Source organism: Anas acuta, chromosome 5 (assembly GCF_963932015.1).
Source record: "Anas acuta chromosome 5, bAnaAcu1.1, whole genome shotgun sequence".
Taxonomy (NCBI): Eukaryota; Metazoa; Chordata; class Aves; order Anseriformes; family Anatidae; genus Anas; species Anas acuta.
The window spans coordinates 7,563,867-7,586,516 of NC_088983.1; the positions used below are offsets into that span (position 1 = coordinate 7,563,867).

Below are 22,650 nucleotides of genomic sequence, written 5' to 3' on the forward strand. Positions count from 1 at the left end.
TTCTGCTTGAAATTATTTCAATGCCTCTCTCTAGATCCCTGCTGAGATCCTGGCAAGCTGGAATTCAGTGCATGGTTCCTTAAATGAAGCTGGAAACTATCTCATTGAAGTCAGCAAAGAGCAAGTCGGATCAAATATTGCCAAAGAGCTGAAGAAACTGAACAGGAGGTGGGCTAAGTTTATCAAGAGGACACACTTTGTAAGTCACCAGTTTCATACTACTCTTTCAACAAGCAGCCTTCAAAATCATCTTTTCTAAATTTACCAGCTTGTTAACCACATGTCAACAAATCTTTCAGTCAACTCAGTATTGCCAGTTTTAAAACAGGAGGAACAGAGAATACACGGGCACATCCCATCCCACTCATAAGTCTTTGCAACCCAGTTAAATGCTCTTTACAACACTGTGGAAAATACTCAATTTTTTAAATTGAAATTTTGAAACCACCTACAAAGAGATATCTTATTGTAGGATAAAACTCTTTATTTAGTTCTAGAGGTGGATGTACTCCATATATTGAGAGCTTGTGAACCTTTACTAAGTTGTATAATCTTTGTCTCAGCTAGAAGAAAGTAGTTAATGCTGCTCAGGTATTTCTAGGATTATGCAACTTCATACCAGTTCACTTGACATGCATTTAGCTGGCTGTAAATTCCTATACAATCTGCTTAATGTTACATATATTACATTTCCTAGAATGCTTACACAAGAACAACATTACCTATCTTCTTGGGACTATTAGAGCTCTTAATTTTATAAGTTGGGCCATGCAGTGACATTTATTAACACTGCTGTTGCGATGATAAATGGTGGCAAAAAAATGCAACATGTTGCTCTTTGTTCATAGCTCGGCGAAGAGAGCACAGATACTGTGGAAAAGGCCAGGGAGCTTCCAGGGAGCGTGGAGAAAATTGAAGAGCTCCTTGGAGGGGTGGACAGCTGGGCAGCAGAGGTTGGATGCCTGCTTGGTGAGATCGGTCACAAGGCGCCTGTGGAACCTCAGAGAAAGGAATATTTGCAGGTGAAAATGGGAATACACAGCTTAAAATACTCATTTATCAGATTCTCATCTTTTGGCCCGGATTAGTTGCTGGAGTAAAACACACATTCATTGGCGAAGCAGAAATGAATGTGGATTTTGTGCTGTAACACGAAGTGGTAAAAAGTCAGCCAATTTTAGTATTTTGATGTTATTTCCTAGGATCAGTCCCAGACGAGCTAGCTACAAGTGACTCTTCCAGCAGCAGTGTGTCCAGATGACAAGCAAGTGCCAGTGAAGTGCCACTGGTGCTGTTGATCAGCAGCATGCTTTCTAGTGGTGTTAATTGCTCCCGTCCAGCACAGCACTTGCAGCAGAATAAAACTTGGCAAGGTGCTGAGACTAGAATTTCCCCTGGTCATACAGTGCTTTCTATCATGTATTTCCCATTCAAGCAGGAGATCTGGAACAGCTTATCTGTAGTCAAGGCTTACGTGTGAAAAAAATGGAATACTTGGAAGTATTTTCAGCAGCATGCTAGGTAATTTGTGTATCTCAGCTTATAGGCAGTTAGTTCTAAACATCCACAATGAGCAGTGGTGAATTTATTTGTTACGTCCATTATGTTGTCTTCCCTGTCTCTCTTACATGGATTATGGTTCCTTCCCAGCAAATGGCAAATTGAAATATGTACAGTGAACTCATCAGCTTCAGTGCAAAGTCTGATTTGTTTTCTTCACTAGTCAGTGAAGGTGATATTGAGCAGAGATGCCAGGCTTTGCACTGGAGAAGCTGAAGCACTGTCTTATGTTCCTGTTTGCTGTTTCTGCAACAGTGGCAGTATAGTCTAGTGGTAGGAAGGTGACCATGAGAAGCAGGTTTCGTTGGAGTTCCTCTGTCCAAGTGCTAAGATTAAGCACAGAGGTTCTTCAGTACATTAAATCCACTTACGGTAACTGCAAACCAGTCCTTGTGCTTGTTTACTTTGAGTTGTGCCTTCTTGCACTGTATTTAGTTTACAGAATTAGGAGGTATGAGGTTATGAAAATAATATATTCATCTTTTTGTGGGCATATGTTTATAAATTCAGCCTCATTTTGCAGTATGACAATAGGTCCTTAAAAACAAAGGCGTAACAAAAGACACCCTGAAATATAGCCTCCAAAATGTGAGTGGTAACGTGTCTATGTGTCTGTGAGCAGAAGAGATCAGGTTCCTTTTTGCCTGCAGTACAATAGGTCAAGATCCAGAACAAAGCACTGATTTTAATTTAAAGAATGCTAACTGACAACTTCTAACAGGAAAGTGTGTTGAATATTCATAGATCAAAACAGCCCTAATAGAGACTCTCATGATAAATATTCAAATATGGCACACCACTTCTGCATGCAAAATACCCAGCTGCTTCCTGCCTTTTAGGATTCAATATACCACTAGAAAATCTGAGTCCTGATATTCACTTAATTTTGGTTGTCTGCAAATCAGATGATGTATATCCAAATGTGTGGTTTGTACAATCATTTGGAAAGCTGTTCAGGTGAGAGAGCATATTTAAAAAATACTTCTAATTGACTCTGAGGCAAAGTACTGAAGATATTACATTGACAGAATGTGTCAGCAAACAGAATCCCCTGTGGATGGCAGCAGACTTCTTTCTCTCTACACCAAAATTTTGCAGTGGGATACACTAACCATAATTGAAATATGAGATTTTTCCTTGACCAAATATTGACTGCCTGTGATCAATACTAGCTTTCTCATTCATTTTCTTTTAACATAAATACTGTGCAGACTCTAATGGTTTTCATTTAACCAGAGCTTGGCTGCAAGGGGAACCTCGTGCCAAGAACAAGTTGCAGCAGCAGAAGAAATATTGCAATCTCTGATGCAAAATGCTTCAGATCAGGTGTCCCAACAGCATTCTCACACCACCGGTTTGCAGGCACGAGTTAAAGAAGCTAGAGACAAAATAGAGGTACTCCTTCTTTATTGTTATTAGACTTAATATGCACAGACATCTCTAATTTTAGCATTATGTGATTAGAAGAGTCCTTTTCTTTTGTGTAAGACAAGGAAAGTTTTAGACTATTGGAGCCAGACTCCCAGACTCTTGCCAGGGGAAAAAATTAGATCATTTCAAAGATCAGTATCTCAACTTGAAAAACTTGAGTGATGTAATGAAGCAATCACATTATGTAATGAATGAAACTTGTGCGTATTCTGAAAAGTCTCTTTCTTCCAAGGCCGTCATGGGTGACATGAACAACATCCTGCCCAAATCTGAGAAGAGTCCCTCAGAAAAGGAAGCTTTGCTCAATTTTGAAGAATCACAGATAGATCTTGAGGCCTCTATTTCAAAGGCTGTGCAACTTGTCAGTCAAAAATTAAGTCCCGAAGAGCATATTTCAAGATACGAGGTAGGTTCCTTTTCTGAACAAGCTGGATGGAGTATTTCTTTTTGTGTTATTTGGCATTTGAAAAGCTAAGGTACCACAGTGAGAAAAGTAAGTGAGATTTTTTTAGTAGCTATTAATGTTTTTTTCCCAACTTTTTGGTTTAGTATTTTAACCCATACTGACTTGGTAGACTATTTGAATAAGGAAATATAAAGCTGTATACCAGTTTAGTCAGTGCCCTGTCCTAACTTAAATTATTCCATCACCCACAGATGCCTGTGGGTACAGCCATTTTGTTGCCTAATAAATAAATAAGATTCCCATCTTGAATCATATGCCTGAATTCTTGGACAAGTTATTGAAGTAGACTATAAATGCTGAATCTTCACTTTTTTTTTTTTTTTTTTTTTTCCCAGAGAGTAAATTGTAAAGAAAGTGTCTGATCTCAGAATTCAGATCTCTTAAAGAGGTCCTTATTGAGGCAGGAAAAATTGAAGTGCCCAAAATCTGTACTTCTGTACTGCCTCACGTTGCACAGTGAGTCCTGGGCAGCCACGGGCAGGGGCAGTGCAGAGCTTCTGGAACTGCTCACAGGGTCCCGTTGCAGCTGTGCAGACCTTTCACTTGCCTCCTGGCAGACGTGGGACATGGCACGTATGTTCCCTGGAAATGAAGCAGAGTTCAGGAACCTTAATCTTTCTTGTTTGCTACTTTGCTTCTTGTTTGCTTTGCTCCAAAAAGCGTACACTGATGTTGTCTGAAACTTTTTGGCAGATATGTGAGAGTGGAGAATGCCCATGTATTCATCCATGCAAGGGTGACTATAGCCCATACATGCCATTCATATGTGCTTTATGCATGATTTTTATATGTTACATCAAGTCATTTTACTAGGTAAATAGGCTACATTTGGTTCTGTTTATTTTTCTTTATGGTGCTTTTTTACAGGAAGCTTTTAATGCTCTGGACAATAAAGTTCTTGACAAATTTTTGAAAGCAGCTGAACAACTGAAAAATATTTCATCTGATCAGGAAAAGCTGGTAGTGGAAGAAAAGAGTAAAGATGTTCGTAAAAGATGGGAGGTGAGATAATAAAGGAAGGAGAATCCACTGTCTGTTCTCATTAGGCCTGGCATCTTGGAAAAACAATTTTTTGCCACAGTATGTTCTGAGGCTTTTGTTTGCTTTATAATACTGTTTGCCCATCTTATGTTGATAATGTGTTCTGAATTTTGCAGGCAGTTCATCATGAAATTATGTCCTGTGTCCAGCTCATGATAGAGAGGGAAAAAAAGAAATTTAACGCAACCTTAAAAAAAATCAATAAGCAACTAGGTAAAGAGAAGAAATTCCTAAGTATGGATAAAACTAAAGGGCTTCTCAAGGAACATGAGGTACCTGACCCACTCCTTTTCTGCTCACCTACCTCTCTTTCTGAATGCATTGTCTGTCCTTCCTGCTCCTGCTTCCTTAATATACAGTGTTGCAGCCTGTGTTTGTGGAAGTTTTTGCTTGGTGTTATGTAAACACAGAACAAAGAGGCCACCCAAATTATTTCATTGCCTTTTTGACTGCAGATACTAGCTTCTTTATTAGAGTTATCTCCTTGTTGCATGTGTGGTATCTTTTCAATTTTTTTTTTAGTACAGCCTTGGAGCATAAAACAGATTTATCTCTGCAAAATGTAAAAATAAGAAATGTTTCTGTGTTCTTGATTTGTTACAGTTATTTTGTTATAGTTGTGTATCTGGTTTAGGTGCCTTCAAGTGAGAGTAACTTCTCACAGTGCAATAGTCCCACTTCACCTCTGTGTTTGTGCTACATACAGATTATTCAGTTAGACATAAGACTTTCATTTTTTACTTACTGGGCTGAGCCATAGTGAATTTTACATATTCTGTAAGCAATATTTTTTCTACTTCATTGCTATTAGTATTTTCCTCCACCCTCTTTAATATGCACTGATGTAGCCAGTTTACCACTTACAAGGGTAAGAAAATGCTCTCTTGTTGAAATTCTGGTCTTTGCTGAATTAAATGTACTTTTTGTATTTGCTTCTCATGGGTTCGTTCTGAACAAATATTGCATAAGCAGGAGAAAAGAGAAATAAGCATCCTTAGGTGCATTCCTTCTGCTCATATGTTTGTTACATTTATTAATATATTGATTTCACACTCAAAAGCAGAATTATCGGTGGGGAATACTTTAAATACATTTTCCAATTCTATTTTTTCTGTAGTCAATAGAACATGTATTTTCAATGTAAGTATGCAGAGGACTTGGGATCAAAAGTAGATAGAATTGTAGTAACAAAAGGAGTTTCAAAATCAAGCAGGAGTCAGTATAGTCTTGGGAATGCAGCTGGGGAACACGTTCCCAGAAATCTCAGTTTCTTTCCTGGCTTTATTTAAAAAAAGATTCAAGGAAAATAAATGTTTTTCTCCTGGTTTGACAGCTTACACTTCAAGTGCATTCATCCAAGAAGACAATAGAAAAAGAAAAAAAATAATTATGTGAATAATTAGAATTGCGCATCCTTATGGTTTAACATGAGTTTATTGTATTATTTTTCTTTGTTTAGGCCTTTTTTTCACAGGAAGGCAGCCTGAGAGAACTTAGCAAGTCATTAGAAGATCTTAAAATATTGGGAAGACTAGCAAAAGAAACTGTCCCAGACATTCAGGCATTCATTGCAGACTGCGGACAAAAGCTAGAAAAGCTTCAACAAGTTGTGTCAGATACTCACACAGCCTTGCTGTCTCGTGCTGGAAAAAGAGAGCTGTCTAAGAAACAGTGAGTGCATGATGTGTTGTAACCTCATAGAAATCATATGTATCAGTATGTGTTGTGACATGCAAATGTACTAACAAGTACATTACTACAGGGAACTGTACTTTCTAAACATTTAATATGAGGTTTTATAAATGAGCATGTTTGGTAACTTTTCTGCACAGCTGTGCTCTTAGTTTGTAATCATTAGCTAAGGTTTCTTTTCTTCCCTTGGTTTTCCATATTTTGTTCTTAAGCCAAAATTGCTTTTAAACCATAGGGACTCCATTGTTGCTTCTGAGAATGGAGAAGAGCCTGGTTCTTCTGAACAAACTGATAGACTTTCAGTACAGGAGGTAAGAAGTCAATGCTGTTAAGAAAAACTGCTCTGTCTAGAGAGATCATTGGTAAAAGGAAAAACTAATTATTTCCGTTACTGCTCTTACTGTGGCAGGACTTCAGGCCTCTGGTCACAGAGCAAAAACCCTTTCTATTTGGAAACTACGACTAAGTAAATATTAAAAGTAACATGCAGGGAACAGCCCTAGGCATTCTTAAAAGATGTGAATCTTCAACCTTGCATTATATTTTTCTAAAGAATGCTTTTCATCTGGAAAGAGCCATATGTGAAGCTTTGTTCAAGTGTAAATCCCACGTAGCGGCCCAGTAATTTGAACAAGTTTTAAAGGACACAGAGAAAAAATAGTGAAGAGTTGGATGCATTTGCTTTAGAAAAGTATGGGGAAAAACAGAATACATGCAATTTCTTAGATCAAATTTCAGAGAGGGAAAATATTACTCTTTATCATTTGGATGCCACAGAAGATGTCTCATTTAGGATAAACATTCATGGAAGCGTGGCTGCAGATAGTTCATCAGACAGCATCCAGACTGGTAGTTTATTGGAAGAGGGACCCTTTGCATTGGAAGATACGGAGGAAGTGTCTGTTATCAAGGGAAATCTCTTGCTAGACTGCTAATGTTTGTCCCCGATTCAACGATAAATCTGTTCCCTCATAGATAATCGAAGTATGAAGTGTATAACTAACATCAGCTGGTCTCAAACTGAGAAGAGTATATCCTGGAATCAAGGGCTAGGGACATGCAAAGCCACCTGGTATAAGCAGCCTGACAAAGCTGTAGAAGGCAGTGCCTTGTGGTTGCCCAAGCATATCTATGGAGCTGCAGCAAAAATTCACACATGTAGCTTGTGATTGCCAAAGTTATGATGGGGTGGTTGTGTGTGCAGAGACCCAGCATTAGTGTGGAAGGAATGAACGGCAGGAAGTCTTCCAAAATCTGCTCTTTTGGTTCATCATTGAGTTAAAACACATCTTGTATTTGCGAATGGTTATCTCTCATCTTCGTTGGCACACATGAAACGATGGATTCTTGCAGGAGCTCACAGCTGCCTGCTGATCTGTATTGACACAGCATGATCATTGGTCATTGTCACTTTTTTTATGTTTATTTAGACATCAATACCTGCTGCAGAAACAGTTTTGGAGACAGATGTGGAACATCACAATGGAGAAACCTGTGAAAAGATGTTTGAGGAAGACAGTCATTTGCCCTCACCAGATTTATTAGAGAGGTAATTTTTAAAGGATAAAATGTATGTGTATTCAGAGATGATACAGTGCTAGACATCCATAAATTAATTGAATGTGTCAAACATAAGGCACACTTTAATTGTGAAAAAATCTGTTCTTGTTCTACTACAGTTTACTTAATATTGCTTTGTGATTAATAAGGAAACACTGTAGTAGGTAAAAATTTCAAACATCAGGACAGTGAAGGACGAACACTTAAATCTATAAAAAAAGAATTTTCTGCTCTTTTGTTAGACAGAAAAATCTGTATCATCAAAAATCTGCCTTACTAATAACTGCAAATAATGTAAAATAAAAAATGTGGCAAGTTTTTAAAGAACTGACATTTTTACATTCAGAAAACTGAGTTTGGGGAATGCCAGCAGGCATTCCCACATGAAGATTAGCCAGGTGAGCAACGTCTCAGTGCTTTTATATATTACTCCTTTATGCCCATTCAGGTGGGACTTATGTAATAATATGCATTTGCAATAGAATCTGCTTATTTTATATGGCAGCCTTGATTAGCAAGTTCCAACCTCTGCCATGTGCCATTAAATTAGAAGTAATACTCTCTCTGAAAGTGATTGCATCTTTCTTTAGCTATAACACAAAAAGAAGTAACCTGGAGGAACTTTTACAAATAAGCAGAGAAAAAGTATCATCTGGCTTTACTGATGAAATAAAAGATACTTCATGTCTTCAGAATAAACTGCATGAACTACAAGTAAGTCTTCACCTTTTAAAAACATATTTGGTGCCTAAGTTATTATTTTTTCATGTAGAGCCATCACCTTCCATGTGTTATGTGTGTTGCCAAGGGGTAAGGAGCATCCTTACAACCAGATTTATTAGAAGCAGAGGGAAATGAAGGGTTCAGCATTTAGCAGAACTGAATTGCAACTTAGTAGTGGAGTTTTACCAGCATTGCTGAAAGAAGAAATTGGTGGCGATCAGTTCGTGGTCTGTTGACTGAAATGGATCTAATGGAAAAAATAATTGTAGAAAACAGCTCTGTTGTCAGTGGGAATGGGAAGTGATGGACGAAACCCAGGGCTGGAGAAGTTTTCAAAGTTGAACCATCAAATGCCGATAGTGCATGTGCAGAATGAAACTCTTCCAGGACTTATAACTTAATTAGGTTTGTGAGAAACTTAAGGGGGTGTTAAAAGGCACATAATTGATGTTGGGACTTTAATTATTAAAATTTTCCAAGTCGTCCATAGAACGGAGCACAAAGGTTATCTAGCACGTTAGACCTTGGTTTAGTTCTAAGTTTGTTTTTGATTCTTTTGAACGCAGCTAAAATGAGATATTTTCCATTCATTCTTGTGTAAAAATGGCTGAACCATATTTATTGAACTTTTATAAAATGTAAACCAGGCATATGTCTGACAGAAAATTTCGTTATAAGAAGCTGACAGAGATTTACACACAGCTGAATTGGGTCTTTAAAAAAACAAAAAAGAAATTCTTAACTAAAGCTGACATTTTTAAATTTTTCTGCAGAAACTCTTGTGATTGTCATTTTATGAACTACCCAGTCTGTTGTAAAATGCAGAATCATATTAATTCAATTAACTATTCATATCTTTTAGTTGATAGAGACTGATACCACTTCCATACCTTTTAGGTGATAGAGAATGATACCACTTCTGGTTGGACACAGTTGGGAAACATCTCATCTACCTTAGAAAACCTTGTGGATGAAGTGAAAAGGGCTACTCTCTCTGAGACAAGAAGCAAGCTAGAAGGAGAATGGAAAGAACTTCAGGATATTATAAATACCAGGTATAAAATAATATTTCATGATATTGGCAAAGGAATAGTTCATCAAGGGATGCTTGTGAAGGAAATAATGTAGTTTAGAGAAAGTATCTGTGTATTTTAAAATCTTTTTTTTTTTTTTAATTGCATGAAATTAATCTTTTTCTTAATTATACATAGCTCATATGTATCTTGCAGATAGTGTGGGTCTCTCCAGGAAGCTCAGAGCCAGATCTTTGTAGCATTGCTGTGCAGTATTCCCAAGCTTATTTTTATTTCCTTCAACCTTCTGGTTAAATGCACTGGGATTCACACTGCTTATATTACTAATCAATAGAAAAACTCCTTTGACCCCAGAGGAGGAGGATTAGATCAATTAGACAGTCAATTACAATACCTCTGTGGCTTCTTGTGCTGTAAAATGTCAAGTGTCTTTTCTTGCTGGCTTTCCTAGTTTGTGTTTCTTTATGTTTCTTGTAGAACAAACTCTTTAAGGACTGCTTTGGAAATCGTTTTGCCAATAGAAAATGAATCCATTCTTCTACGTGAATTAGATCAGCGGCTGAACAAAAAGGACATCCAACAGTTTAATCTGATGAATAGTGATCTTGCTTACAGGGAGCTAAAGGTAAGGGAAAAGGCAGAGATGCAGAGACAACACCCTAACCAGAATAGTTCTTAATATTTGTAGGAACTTGTGAACTTCATGGGATTTCTCTCTTAGGACTTTGGGACAATTCACAAGACTACCCAAAAACTTCTGACATCTAATAGCATTTTAATCCAAACACTTCAAATGCCATTGCTCCTGTAGACTCAAGTGGGTACCCTTGATAGTCTCCGCTGTAAAAAGCATAGCTGTGAATATTTCATCTTAGGTTAGGACTTTTCTTCGTTACAGATTTATGCTGTTCCCACCTGGCTTTATGTCACTTTGTGGAGTGATATAAATAATGCAGTGTTAATTACTGAGCTAAACTAAGCTGCCTTGTGTCACATCTGTTGAGGGATCTGAGCATGCCTCAGGATGGCTTTGGAAGGTCTGCATGTATGCAGTAATTTATTCTGCTGATACCAGTATCTTGTGCTTAGACTCTGGTCTGTCTATTATGCAGAGTCGATGTTGTTTTTTTCCTGATATTCTGTCCCTGTTGAACATGTGAACTGCTAGACAGTACTGAAAGTTTGTGTTTGTCTGCCCTTGGCTCTCAAGCTGAGTAGGGTTTAGGTCTCTCAAGCTCTTGGGCAGAGTGCATGTGCACTCTTTGTCTGAAATGACTCTGGAAGTGTCTTGCATTTTTTCCCAACCCTGCACTTCCAAGTTTCACAACAGTGATGTACTGCTGTTTGCCTGGGGGCTGCGTAATCCTTTAACCAGACAGTGTGCAGGCTTCACGGAGAGAATTTTACATGTGTGTAAGTTTCCTCCAAGAATATCGCAAAAAAAGAACTTAAAAGGTGGCAGAAGTAGCAGTTCGCTGTAAGAGCTTGCTGGTTTCAGTCCCAGGACCCTTGTAATCCTTTTCTCCTATTTTTGAGGTTGCTGGCAAGAGATTTGAGCTTTTTTATAGTGCTGATCATATTACTTGTATGTGGAATACCATTTTACTTGATTTTTCTTTTTTTTTCCCGTTCCTCCACCAATATCCAGATGAGGAAAAAATGTTTTTCTTTCTCAACCACCCTATTTAGCATATTTACTGTATTGTCATGACAAAGTCATTCTGCCTTAATCTGATTGCCTCGTAGTGCCTTATGTCTGTGTTTGTAATATGATATTATCTCTTAGCAAATGGCTAATTGAATGTATAGGCGTAATGATTCAGATTTAATAAACTCAATTGCATTTAATGTTGTTTTCATATCTAGATCTCCCACAGTCATAAATTGCAATGAAAATTCCAAACACCCAAATCTTAAAAATGTTCTCCTTCACTCTTTTAACGATATATATACATATATTCTATTTGGATCAGTATAATTTGTTTTTCAGTCATAGGTTCAGCTTGAATATAGGATAAAGATTTTCTTTCACTTGCTAACACTGTTGATGATTCTCTCAATTTCAGGAGCTACAGAGGTCCATATTAAATCAGATTGAAGTGTGCAAGCAATTGGAAAACCTGGACAGTTCAGCAAGAGATGAATTTAATCCAATAGATCTGCAAGCTGCAAGTAAAATTATGTTTTATTATCAAAACCAGCTTGAAGAAATGAGCCATAAAATGCAGATCCGAGAAACAGTCCTTAAAGATCTGGAAGCTTTTATGGCCTCGTTGAGGAAGATTCAGAGTTCCATAAGACGTCTCACAGATTCCTCGGGTCAACCTGAAATACAGGAAAAAGCGTTGAGAGAGGCTGCACAAGAAGTCTCTCATACGGCAAAAGAGGCTAAATGTTTGGATGAACGCCTGAAAGCAGTTGATATTTGCTTGGAAGATGCTGAGTGTGGGGGAGAGACCTGGTGTGAAAAACTAGTTCTGAATTTATCTGAAGAGCTAACTATGACTTGTGGTCACTCAAGTGATCAGATGCTGACAGAGGAAAATGATTTATACAAGATATTTTCCACAAGAAATTGTGAACTCCTTAAAAACATTCAGGATCTACGTGATAGAATTAACAAAATAGGCTTGAAGGATCCAACGATTCCAGCTATTCAACAAAGGTGAATTCTTTTTCAAAGCTCTTGTAATTTCATAATTTCAGTGAACTCAGAGGGCCTATGGCCCCTTTGTGATAGAGCACTGAAACACAAATGTGTCTTAAAGCGTCTTTGTAGCATTGAAGAAAATTGAGAGTTTGTCTTTTATTCTCTGCCTTACAACCTAAATAAGGAAGCCTTCTCCATTTTTTTTCTTTTAAAATACTTTGTATGTACTTGTTGGAAGCAGCACTGATGAAAAAGAAATGGAAGGAGGTTGATTGTTATGATCTTAATTTTCAGTAAGCTAATTCTCAGCCAGGGAGACAGATCTTGCTGAGCAGTGACGTGATCTAAACCCTTGAGTTGGAGAAGCTTTGTGTTATTTTACCATACCCTGAGAAAGTCACCAACATAACTTGTATCACTCTGATACTGTTTCAGAGGAGCTGCCTGCAGCCTTGCAAAGGACAAATAAACTGTGTGTGGGGAAAATGGGAAGGGAAAGGAGTTTTTAAGCTGTGATTTATTTATTTATTTATTTGTGTTGTCAAATCCCACACACTATGGCATAACTTCCTTTCTTAGACCTTATTTTAAGATAGCCAGAATGCTCTTAACATTTTAATGCAAACTAATACACTATATTCATACAAATCGTAATGGCCTTTAGGATTTTGGATTACTTTCTCAAGCAGCTCTTAGGTCAGTGTAACTGATCTGAAGGACTGAGTCAAATTACATTTTTTATGGTGTCATTTAATATAGTAAGTATGTGCAGCTCAGGATGAATTTCTAGAGAACTTAGTAATTACATTGGTGAAAAAAATCAAAAGCTTGCTTTAATATAAGTCTGTATTTCATTTTTTTTTCTAATAAAGGGTAAAATCATTAACGGAATTGGAAAAGGAATTAGATTGTGCTGCTGTTGAAATGAAATCTATGCGAGAAATCACTAATAAGCTCCTGCAGATGAAAGAGGAAAAAGCAGAGGAAGCAAATGAGCAGTGCAGAGTTACAGAGAGGTTATGGGAGGATACAAAACTCTTGCTTGCTGAATGGTAAGAAGAAAAGTTATGTTTTAAAATAGCATTGTACAAGTAAGAGGTTTGCTTGTAAAATGAGACATCAAAAAAGCCTTAGACCATAGCTTAAAGTAAGTGAAATTCTGGTACAGTAGGAAATGCTACTACTATGATGCTATAAGCAATCTTAATTCCTAGAATTGCACGTAGAATTTTGCAGCCAAAGCTCACTAATTGTATTTATTTTTAAGAAATCACAATCCTATCATTTAGCAGGTATGCAGCGAAATGTTGAACATAACTGGTATCCAGAAGAATGGTTAAATATGAATCAGAGGCATAGAATAGTGACTGGCATTTCTGTTTCTAAAAAACTGTCCATTAACCACAACAAGTGTCACGCGGTGTTACAGAGTTTGTGCCACTGTAATTTATCCCACCCATTTAATTTCTTCTGAACATAGTAGTCAAACTCCTCACGTGTTTGAATATAGGAGAAGGAAGTGGACAAGAAGCTTAGGCTGCTCCTTTATGCGTAGCCAATAAATAGCGTATCTCTTTTCTTAATAGCCAGGAGCAGTGTGCAAGGGCTCTGGAGCTCCTGAAGCAGTACCAAAGCTGCAAAAGTAGTCTGACCAGCATCATCCAGAAACTGGAGATTGTCCTTGCACAGCAAAATTCTTACATGGGGAAGGAGAATTTGAACAGACTGATAACAAAGGTGAGTAAAAGAAACTTAATGAAGTTTTCAAAAAAAAAAAAACAAACAAAGTGTTCAGGTGTAGGGTTGACCTTGTATGCCTGGGCTTCAGGGTAAATGTGAAGTCCTTGCATTCACTTTGGCTTCCAAACTATGTTTAGGGTCCGTACTCTGGTTTTAAGTTGATGTCTAAGTTTACTTAGTGAATCAAGAACTTGTTAAGGAGGTTTTGATCTAAAATAAAATAACTGTTTTGATCTAATACCAAAATAAGATGAAATCCTGTCCTACCAAAAACACACATTGAACTCAGCAAGACTTATTTCAGACATACCCATTAGAATAGTTATATTTTTTCTACCAAGTTAGAAACCTTCTTCCTTCTTCCACTTCTAGGAGGTAGTTTGCAAATGTACAAAAGCAGCAAATTCATTCTCTCCTAAAGGGATAGTTTAAAACATTGTACCACTTCAAGCAAAAATAGTATCTAATGCAACTCTAATGCTTCCTGGGCTGAAATGTATGTACATTGCTGTGTGTCACTGCCACCTTGCTCAGAGCCAGCCTGGGGATTGCCAGCGTGCTGCTGCACTGGGATGTGGGCCTCTGGAGGCCAAAGCAGTTTTGAGCGGGCTGACAATGCAGTACTTCCTTGAGCTGGCTGTGTTTGCAGCATGAATCTCTGATGTTATTCTGACTGCTGACCAAACTGTGCTGCAGTTAGAAGCCACAGTAACATATTTCACTCCTCTTCCCTCCTAAAATCGTACCTAAAAGACAGACCTTCTATATAAGAGGTTTGGCCTTGGTAAACAACATCTACTCCATGTTGTCTTTGGTAGCAGTTAAACATTTACAGTAGCTTATACATTAGGTGATGAGACTGAACGAGCAAGTACTGCTGAACACTCCCCTATATTTAAAAGTTACCTCTTGGTCAGACAAAAAGTTGACTGCTGGCTACATTCTTCTTAGCCACATGAATACAACCACTGGACATAGGTGTCCACAGCTAATGGATTAGGGAACAGCAACATTTCCACTGTGGCCATTTTACTGCACAGTTTTCACTTTCCCTGGCTGGGTTGTGTAACAAGTTATTCAGATGCCGTTTTTAGGCTATCTGATGAGGTATCAATTATACTATTCAGGAACATTTGTTCTCAACTGGTGCATGAATGGTTAAATTTAAGGAGCATAAATATAATACTCAGGCAATGGGATGGGTGTCCATGTGCATCATTTGCCTTCCACCCCACCCTGAGTTTTGCAACAACTACTCTCAGAATTGCAATCTGCAAGAGCAGCTGCATAGCACAGATGTCCTGGAGTACCGATGATTTGTTATTTACAATTATATGTAATGGCAACAGAGAAGATTGTCTGCCTTGTTCTGGTTTGTAACTGCCATCCCTCCCTCCCCTTTTCTCAGTGGTTGACAGTGTCTGTATGAGAAGATGCTTGCCAGCTCTGGGAAATGGGAGCTTTTAATATCAAATTGCTTAACGCTAGAGGTCAGTGTTTCATTTCCAGTATGCTTCCATGTTGTTTGTAAACACTGACGTTGCAAACAAGCACAAAGAAGCAGTCAGTGCTTAATTAGAAAATAGAAAAAAAGGACATTTCTGCTTCTCATAGTAGCATATTTGATAATGGCTACATTAAAGTAGGATCTAAGCTCTTTTTTTTTTTTTTTTTTTAAAGTAGTTCAAAACCTCTAAAGTTCCAGGTTATTTTCTTTTAGACTTGTAAGAATGTGTCAGACGATTATTACATTGTGCATTGTTTGTTTTTGTAAGTGAGGTACTATATATGGATATATACAGTCCCTTTGGATCTTGTGATTATTATTTTTAAATCAAACTGTGGTTTTGAATCTTATAGTCAGAAGTATATTGTCTGTAGTTCCCACTCAGCTGTTTTTCAGCCAGTAACAGAACAATACAGATTTCTAATAGGGAAATGTTCCTATCAGCATGACAGGGATATAATGGCAGAGGATACATTCCTAGTCTCATCACATTACATTAAAATGATTATTTTCTGTAGTGCTGTTATTCCCCTAAAGTAAGAAGAATAGCACATCACTTTACAACATTTTACTGAAGAAACTGTTTTAAGTAAACATGTTTGTAAATATCCACTTGGTCTTTTTCACAGATTGAAGAGGCAAAAGAGGAATTTCATGATCACTCTGAAGATGTAGACAAAATAAATCAGATCTGCAAAAACCTTCAATTCCAGCTCAATAAAATGAGAAGCTTTGAGGAGCCTCCGTTTGAGAATGAGGCTAACATCATTGTGGACAGATGGCTGGATGTATGTAAAAAGCAAATTATCAGGGTGGTCTTATCTGTTATGCATTATAGTAATTGATTCTGACTTGTGTGTAATATTTGGAATAAATTAAGTGCAATATGGTAGATTCTTAAGAGAGAAATCCAAGTGTTTACCAGAGCAAAGCTTACAAGTGGCTATTGGTGTAACGCTTTTGATGTGTCAGGTAGTTTATAGCATTGGCGCTCTTAACAGTAAATAATTCTGGGAGATGCAGAAAGGCAATGTTAAGCTTCCATTAATAACTTCAGTGTATTTAGGCTTTGGAGACAATTGAGAGAATTACAATGCTGGTACTGTTGGTGAGAAATGTTTGCCATAGTTGATATAAGCGGTGCATCAGTACTGAGATTAGATGGTATTTACTGAAAGTAGATAAACATTAATGATCAAGGCTCCTTCCTAAACCTGCCTTAAAACTGGCAAGCTGCCGTTGTGATTGGTGTGTTTAGCGACATGTGTAGCAGGGATTTAAATATCTTCTCCATGACCAGTTTGCCGTGAAGACACATGAGATTTTTTCCCTTGCTGCACTTGTTTATGGGGGTGGTTTCATCTCGCTCGGATTATATTACGCTGATTTTGTTTTTAGAATGTAATTTAACATTTTGAAATCTGTGTGCATTTTCTGTATATAAATCTCTTGGTAGATCAATGAAAAGACTGAAAACTACTGTGATAATTTGGGAAGAGCTCAGGCTTTGTGGGACAAACTTCTTAATTTATCTGGCACAATCGACGCTTGGGCAAATGCAGAACTCAAGAACATTGAAGACCATTGTCTGACTGAAGAGGACCTTACACAGTTAAAGGTAATTTGAATGGAAATCCTTTACCCTAAACTCATGTTGTAGTGGTATAGACTTCTGACTATAAGCATGCACATCATGAAGAAATATCAGCACTGCAAAAGCAGAGGAAGTCGTAACATTTGCAATTGTATCTGCCTGGACAATTTCACTGAAGATATTGTGTAATGTGCAGGGGGTAGAGGTCTTGGAAACTAATAAATAGAGATGTGTATATGCGTATACAGGCTCTGTGGATATACAAAATTATTTTAAATTAATGGAGCACTCCAACTGCTGCTTTATGCTACAAATGCACCCTCATCCCTTTGTGCTATACAAATATATAGCAAAGAGAAGGCCTGGAAAGCTTGTAGTCTAAATATAGTTGTGTACATATTTCCTCATACATAGAGAAGAAAGAAAAGAGTGTATATAGGTTAATGGTAAATAGGTTTTCTAGTTAGAAATCATCTGTCAGTGAAGATACTGGAGCCTCAGAAATGCCTGGGTAATGCACAGTTCAAGAAGAGTTTGCAGATGTGGCTTATTTGCTTTTGGGATCCTTGTCTTGGTTATGCATCCCAGTGTAACTTAATGTGACCCTAATAGTAGTGGCTGGCTGCTATGGGTCATTGGGGCTGCACACGGGCAGACAGTGGAGCCTAGGCAAGACCAACCCATGCCTCTTCCACACAAGTTATAGCATTAACTCTACGAGTAGGGATGCAGTGGGGTGTAGAAATACATGCATTAGTTCTGTGTTGTTGAAGAACCTCATGTACAGGGGTGAATATTTTAACTTCCGACTTTAGGGCCATAATGAAACAGCTGCACTGCTCTGTTGTAGTTACAGCCATTCTTTACTAAACAGAAATAATTTCCTGCTTGAGTGGGGTTGAAACATAAATAAATCCCATATCCACTGGTTTGAAATTATGCAGGCAGCTTTTTCAGAGTGTTTACATGCTACAAATGCCCTGCTTTTCCTTACGCTTATTTGCAGAATTACTGCTGCTTCTATTTTTTCATTTGTTTTAATTTGCAGAGCAATAGAAAGGCAAGGTGTTCTTTTTATATAGATCTTGCAGTGAAACAGTAGCACACGTGCTGTGTAGAGGTGGATATTTTGTCACATTATCATTTTCTTTACAGCTCTATTGTTAGAGTTGACTTGGGGTAGTTCAGGTCCCTGTGGGCTACACTAAAAAATGCACTAGCTGGTGACTGCGTCCTAAAAGCCATTTTGGTACCCAGAAACTGCCGAGGCCCGGAGTGGTGTGACCATGCCCTGACATGCCTTTCTAGAGGTGCTCAGGAAAGGCTGTGCTGAAGGTGGCTGTGCTGAGGTGTTGTGGTTTGGGGTTTTGACTGGAACAGAGTTACTCTGCTGTTCCTATGCAAGAGAATAATTCACAAAAGAGAGGGAGAGAAAGAGTAAAGGAGAGAGAAACTATTTCCCATGAGCTACTCTAAAAGTGGAATAGGGGAGAAAATTGAATTCAGTGTATTTGTACTTTTGCAAAGTGATTAAAGTTTCCAGTGAGGGTCAGGGTTAGGTGGGATTAATCTGAAACATTAAGCTGGGTCCTGAAACATAACATTAGTGTTAATTACAACCCCAACTGCTGCAATATGTATCGCATTACATAGGGTTGAAAACCAGGGTCCTTTGTGACCACTCAGCAGAGCACAGGTGCACGTGCTTTCAAGAAAAGTATCACAAAAAACTGAGTAATGAATTATTTGACTGTATATTTAGAGACAATTTCAGTATAAATAACATGGGAGAAGTCCTCCTTTCCTCTGTTGCCAGTACAGAAATGGGAACTCTTTTAAGGACTGCAGTGGGTGAACGGGTGTTGAGGATTCGTTTTGTAGAGATTGCAAAGAAATATTTTGTCTGAAGGGAATTTGGAAACATGACTTGGGAATCTGAGACAGTGTGACTGTTTTTACCATATCCTGTTTCATAAGTTGAAGCTGGTATCTGGTATTTTACTGTCATGTTATCAGACAATAATCCAAAATCCATTCTGATGAGTAGAGGTCTTCATATACAAAGGGAGATACTTTAAAAATGCATGTTGAGGAAGTGTTGTGTTTTATCACATCACTGCCAAAGTGTATCATCAGGATGCCAATTCTTGACTTGTATGTGATATCTGAGGATATTTTAAGATATGTTACACATTTTTAAGAAGTAATAAATAAATACAAAATAAAGATTATTTTCCTCCAACTTTGCATGGATTCATGTAGAAGTAAAGAAGTTAAGGTTGTTGAATTGTGCTAGATTTGACATTTGACATTTGACATTGACTACTGCTTTTACCTGAGAAACTTGGAATGTTTCTGACCCTAGGACAAAAATGTCTGTCTAAATTGCTAGAATGACAATCAGGAAACAGACTGGCTGTGGGAGCTGTATATGACAAAATGAAGAATTAGAAAAGGAGTAATATATTTTTTCAACAAAAGCATGGAAATTACATTTGAGAGAAAGCAATATAGGTACAGATGTGTTTTTTCCACCATTAGGCATGCTTACGAGTTCAAGAGCAGAAACTCCAGAAATTTGACAACACAGTGGCCGAGATAGAAGAACTTCTGAATAGTAATGAACCTCCACTGGAGCTACAGGTGGGAAGAAGCTTTTACAGACAAAATGCTGGTACTCGTGACTAAAAGCCCTGCTTCTAGCACCATCTTTGCCACAACAATTTCTTTGTTTGACTTAAATCTAACTAAAGATAATTGCAGATATTTTGTTAGCTGTTAGCACTGGCACTTCAGTTAATGTCTTTCCCAAGTTGTTGGAACCAAACTTGTCATTTTAAACACAAAGGCTTCTCTCTGTCATGTGCTTTATCAGGGCTCAGACCTGACCGAGCTGTTCTGCAGTCCTGCCTGAAGATGCCAATATCTGGCCTTTCATTATTGACAAAGAGCAAGGCACAAAGGACTTTGTCATCCCTTGGGGGATCCCAGCAACTGAGAATGCTGCTGGTGCATTTTGAACTGTACCTTTACCTGGACATGGCTTAATATAGCTTGGTAGTATGTAGCTATTTACACAGCATGGTGTTTTCTTTTGGGATATCACAAGGAAATCTTCACCTTGTTGTGTTGACTTCATGCACCAAAGTCTTTCTCCACTGTTTGAGACCGCATGAGGATATCTCGATCGTATCCCAATTCCACAAGCTTCTGCTCATGGTGTCTGTCAGATGCACCTTGAGCTTGACCTGTTTTGGCTAGTTATGTGTTTATTCTCAACAACCATTGAACTCAGAGGAGTTTGATTGATTAAAGTGATCAAAATAGCTTAGAAACAGACTCAGCAACCCCATGCTGTGCGTGCTATGCTTCTGGGGATCACTAGACACCCTCAGACACCTAGGGTGGTTTTTCAGCATGTGGCCACAATCCCATTGAGTTGTCTCGTGCGAATCTGCAGAAGACTTAAGGATAAGGTTATGGATATGTTGCTCCTTAGTGACTAGTCTTGAGCCAGAGTTCTTGCCTCTCTCTTCTCCTTGCCTGGTTTTGGGGTCAGGGCGGGGAACTTGACCCAGTGGGATCTCTGCAGGAAGGCGTGTTGTAGAGAGGAGCTTGAACTCTCATTCTCCTGGTAGCTGACATATAAGGTTTTTGTCCAGCTGAGAGTAGACACTATAGTAGACTGACGAATTTGTTAGTAAAGCAGCATCAGTAAATGCATTGCTAATGAAGATGAACAGATCATTCCTCCTCAGAAAAGCACGGCTTAAATATTATTACCTCTCAGTTTGTGGAGTGGGAAGGAAAGAAACTGGAATAAACTGTGATTGAAGTGTCTGCATTTCAGATCATTTCATTGCTTTTTATGTCTGTCATGCCGTTCTACAGCATGATAGGAAATCAATCCAATATAATTTCTGACATTTGTTTATTTCCAATTTTAAGGTTATCAGGTCATCTGTTGTGCAAAAGATGGAGTTAATAAAAGACCTTTTGTCGATGAAGCAGCATACCAGTGAACTCGCTGTGAATACAGCAGAGCTAAAAGGTGACCTCGATCTGGCCAAGACACAGATTGGAATGACTGAATCACTTTTAAAAGCATTATCTCCTTCTGACACCTTAGAGATCTTTACTAAATTAGAGGTAGTGTACCATAAGTTAAGCATCTTTTATAATTTTGTTAATTGTTTTTACCCTGGGCATGTCTTCATAAGTGACTGTACATTTGGTAAGCTTCTAGAATAACTGAAGTAAAGAGCTTCACTTTAATATTTCCTAAAGCTGCCAGAAGAAAAGCCTGTTTTCAATGGATGTTATCATATGTAGTTAATTAATCTTTGCAGCTACTGAAAGTGGTTAGTGGTAGACACAACAACAGTATACCACCCAGGATGGTGGGCTACTGGGTTGTGTCTCTGCCAAGACTGGGTAATACACAGATGTCTTTGTGCCACTTGAGCCTGCCTGCAAGGAAAGCTCCCAGTAGGCAATTTAAGCCAACTTTCCATCCTCTGCACCAGGGGAGAGGTGAAGAAAGAGCTGCTTTGTGCTTGGAGGTTCACAGCTGTCAAAATTTAGATCTCCTATTGAGCAGTGAATGTATCAGACCACTAGTGTTTTGGGCACTGAAATCACAGGTACTCAAAGAAAGAAATAGTTTTTAATTAATTCTCCTAGCTTCCCTGGAACATACAGTATTATTATGCTATTCACATATCTATTGTGTGATGTCAAAATATATGTGAATGTGTGATTGCATATGCATAGAGTTGTATGCACACTCCTTAAGGAGAGTTGAGTGCTTATTTCTACCTATTGATTGCTTTCTTAATGTCAATATTCTTGTAAGAAATCATTTTGACATACAGGCAGGACAAAACTCTGATTGGTAGTCAAGCAGCCCTGTATAGTAAACTTCTACTTGCACTTCAGATTTTTCCTTTTAATGGATGTCTTTTTTTTTTTTTTTAATGTTAGGAGATACATCAGAAAATTCTACAACAAAAACACCATGTGACCTTACTCCAAGAAGAGACAGATTGTCCTGATGTGGATGAATTAAATAAGCAGCTTAAATGTGTCACTGATTTGTTTAATAAGAAGAAAGATGTGTTTCAAGACCATTTCATTGGTGTTTTGAATCGTAAGCAAGCACGTTTCACATTTTTGTAGCTTTCTAGGTTTGTAGGTACTGTCTGAATCAGTTTTGTCATGAAATCATTTTATTTTTATTTTAATATCACAAACAAATTTATTGCCAAAAAAAACAAGATAAAGATTTGGATAAAAATGGCTTTTTTTTTTCCCAACAAATCACTTGATCTAAATCCAAAGTATTTTGTTTCTTATTTTTACATCTTAAAAACAGATAAAAGAAGTATAAAACATCTTTTAGGAATTATTTTTTTTTAAGTTTAAAGATACAAAGAATCAAACTTCTTTATTTTTTCCGATTATTTTAATTTAATTTTAGATATGAGAATGAATAGCATTATTAATTACTTTTTGTTTTATGCAGCCAGAACACTGTGCCAGTTTAGAAGTAGGTCCAGAGGTAATCATGTCTTCAGATAGGTTTTGAATAGTATTTGTGTGCGTGTAGAAATGAAAGAAAAAAAAAAAAAGATAATATGCCATTCCAGGCCT

General features: G+C 37.8%; 1 protein-coding gene across 7 annotated transcripts in view; it reads left to right on the plus strand.

Moving 5' to 3' along the window:
• The window catches only part of SYNE2 (spectrin repeat containing nuclear envelope protein 2), a 189,988-nt gene that overhangs the window by 42,145 nt on the left and 125,193 nt on the right, over nucleotides 1-22,650 (plus strand). For all 7 annotated transcript variants that reach the window (XM_068682523.1, XM_068682516.1, XM_068682522.1 and 4 more), the window contains exons 17-36: nucleotides 35-199; nucleotides 849-1,022; nucleotides 2,797-2,955; nucleotides 3,224-3,397; nucleotides 4,325-4,459; nucleotides 4,615-4,770; nucleotides 5,958-6,169; nucleotides 6,426-6,501; nucleotides 7,621-7,739; nucleotides 8,341-8,464; nucleotides 9,371-9,528; nucleotides 9,985-10,132; nucleotides 11,574-12,172; nucleotides 13,030-13,209; nucleotides 13,744-13,894; nucleotides 16,034-16,192; nucleotides 16,861-17,022; nucleotides 19,540-19,641; nucleotides 20,947-21,147; nucleotides 21,982-22,147. In XM_068682523.1, coding sequence (XP_068538624.1) covers nucleotides 35-199; nucleotides 849-1,022; nucleotides 2,797-2,955; nucleotides 3,224-3,397; nucleotides 4,325-4,459; nucleotides 4,615-4,770; nucleotides 5,958-6,169; nucleotides 6,426-6,501; nucleotides 7,621-7,739; nucleotides 8,341-8,464; nucleotides 9,371-9,528; nucleotides 9,985-10,132; nucleotides 11,574-12,172; nucleotides 13,030-13,209; nucleotides 13,744-13,894; nucleotides 16,034-16,192; nucleotides 16,861-17,022; nucleotides 19,540-19,641; nucleotides 20,947-21,147; nucleotides 21,982-22,147 — 3,520 coding nt within the window. The remainder of the gene's footprint in view (nucleotides 1-34; nucleotides 200-848; nucleotides 1,023-2,796; nucleotides 2,956-3,223; nucleotides 3,398-4,324; nucleotides 4,460-4,614; nucleotides 4,771-5,957; nucleotides 6,170-6,425; nucleotides 6,502-7,620; nucleotides 7,740-8,340; nucleotides 8,465-9,370; nucleotides 9,529-9,984; nucleotides 10,133-11,573; nucleotides 12,173-13,029; nucleotides 13,210-13,743; nucleotides 13,895-16,033; nucleotides 16,193-16,860; nucleotides 17,023-19,539; nucleotides 19,642-20,946; nucleotides 21,148-21,981; nucleotides 22,148-22,650) is intronic.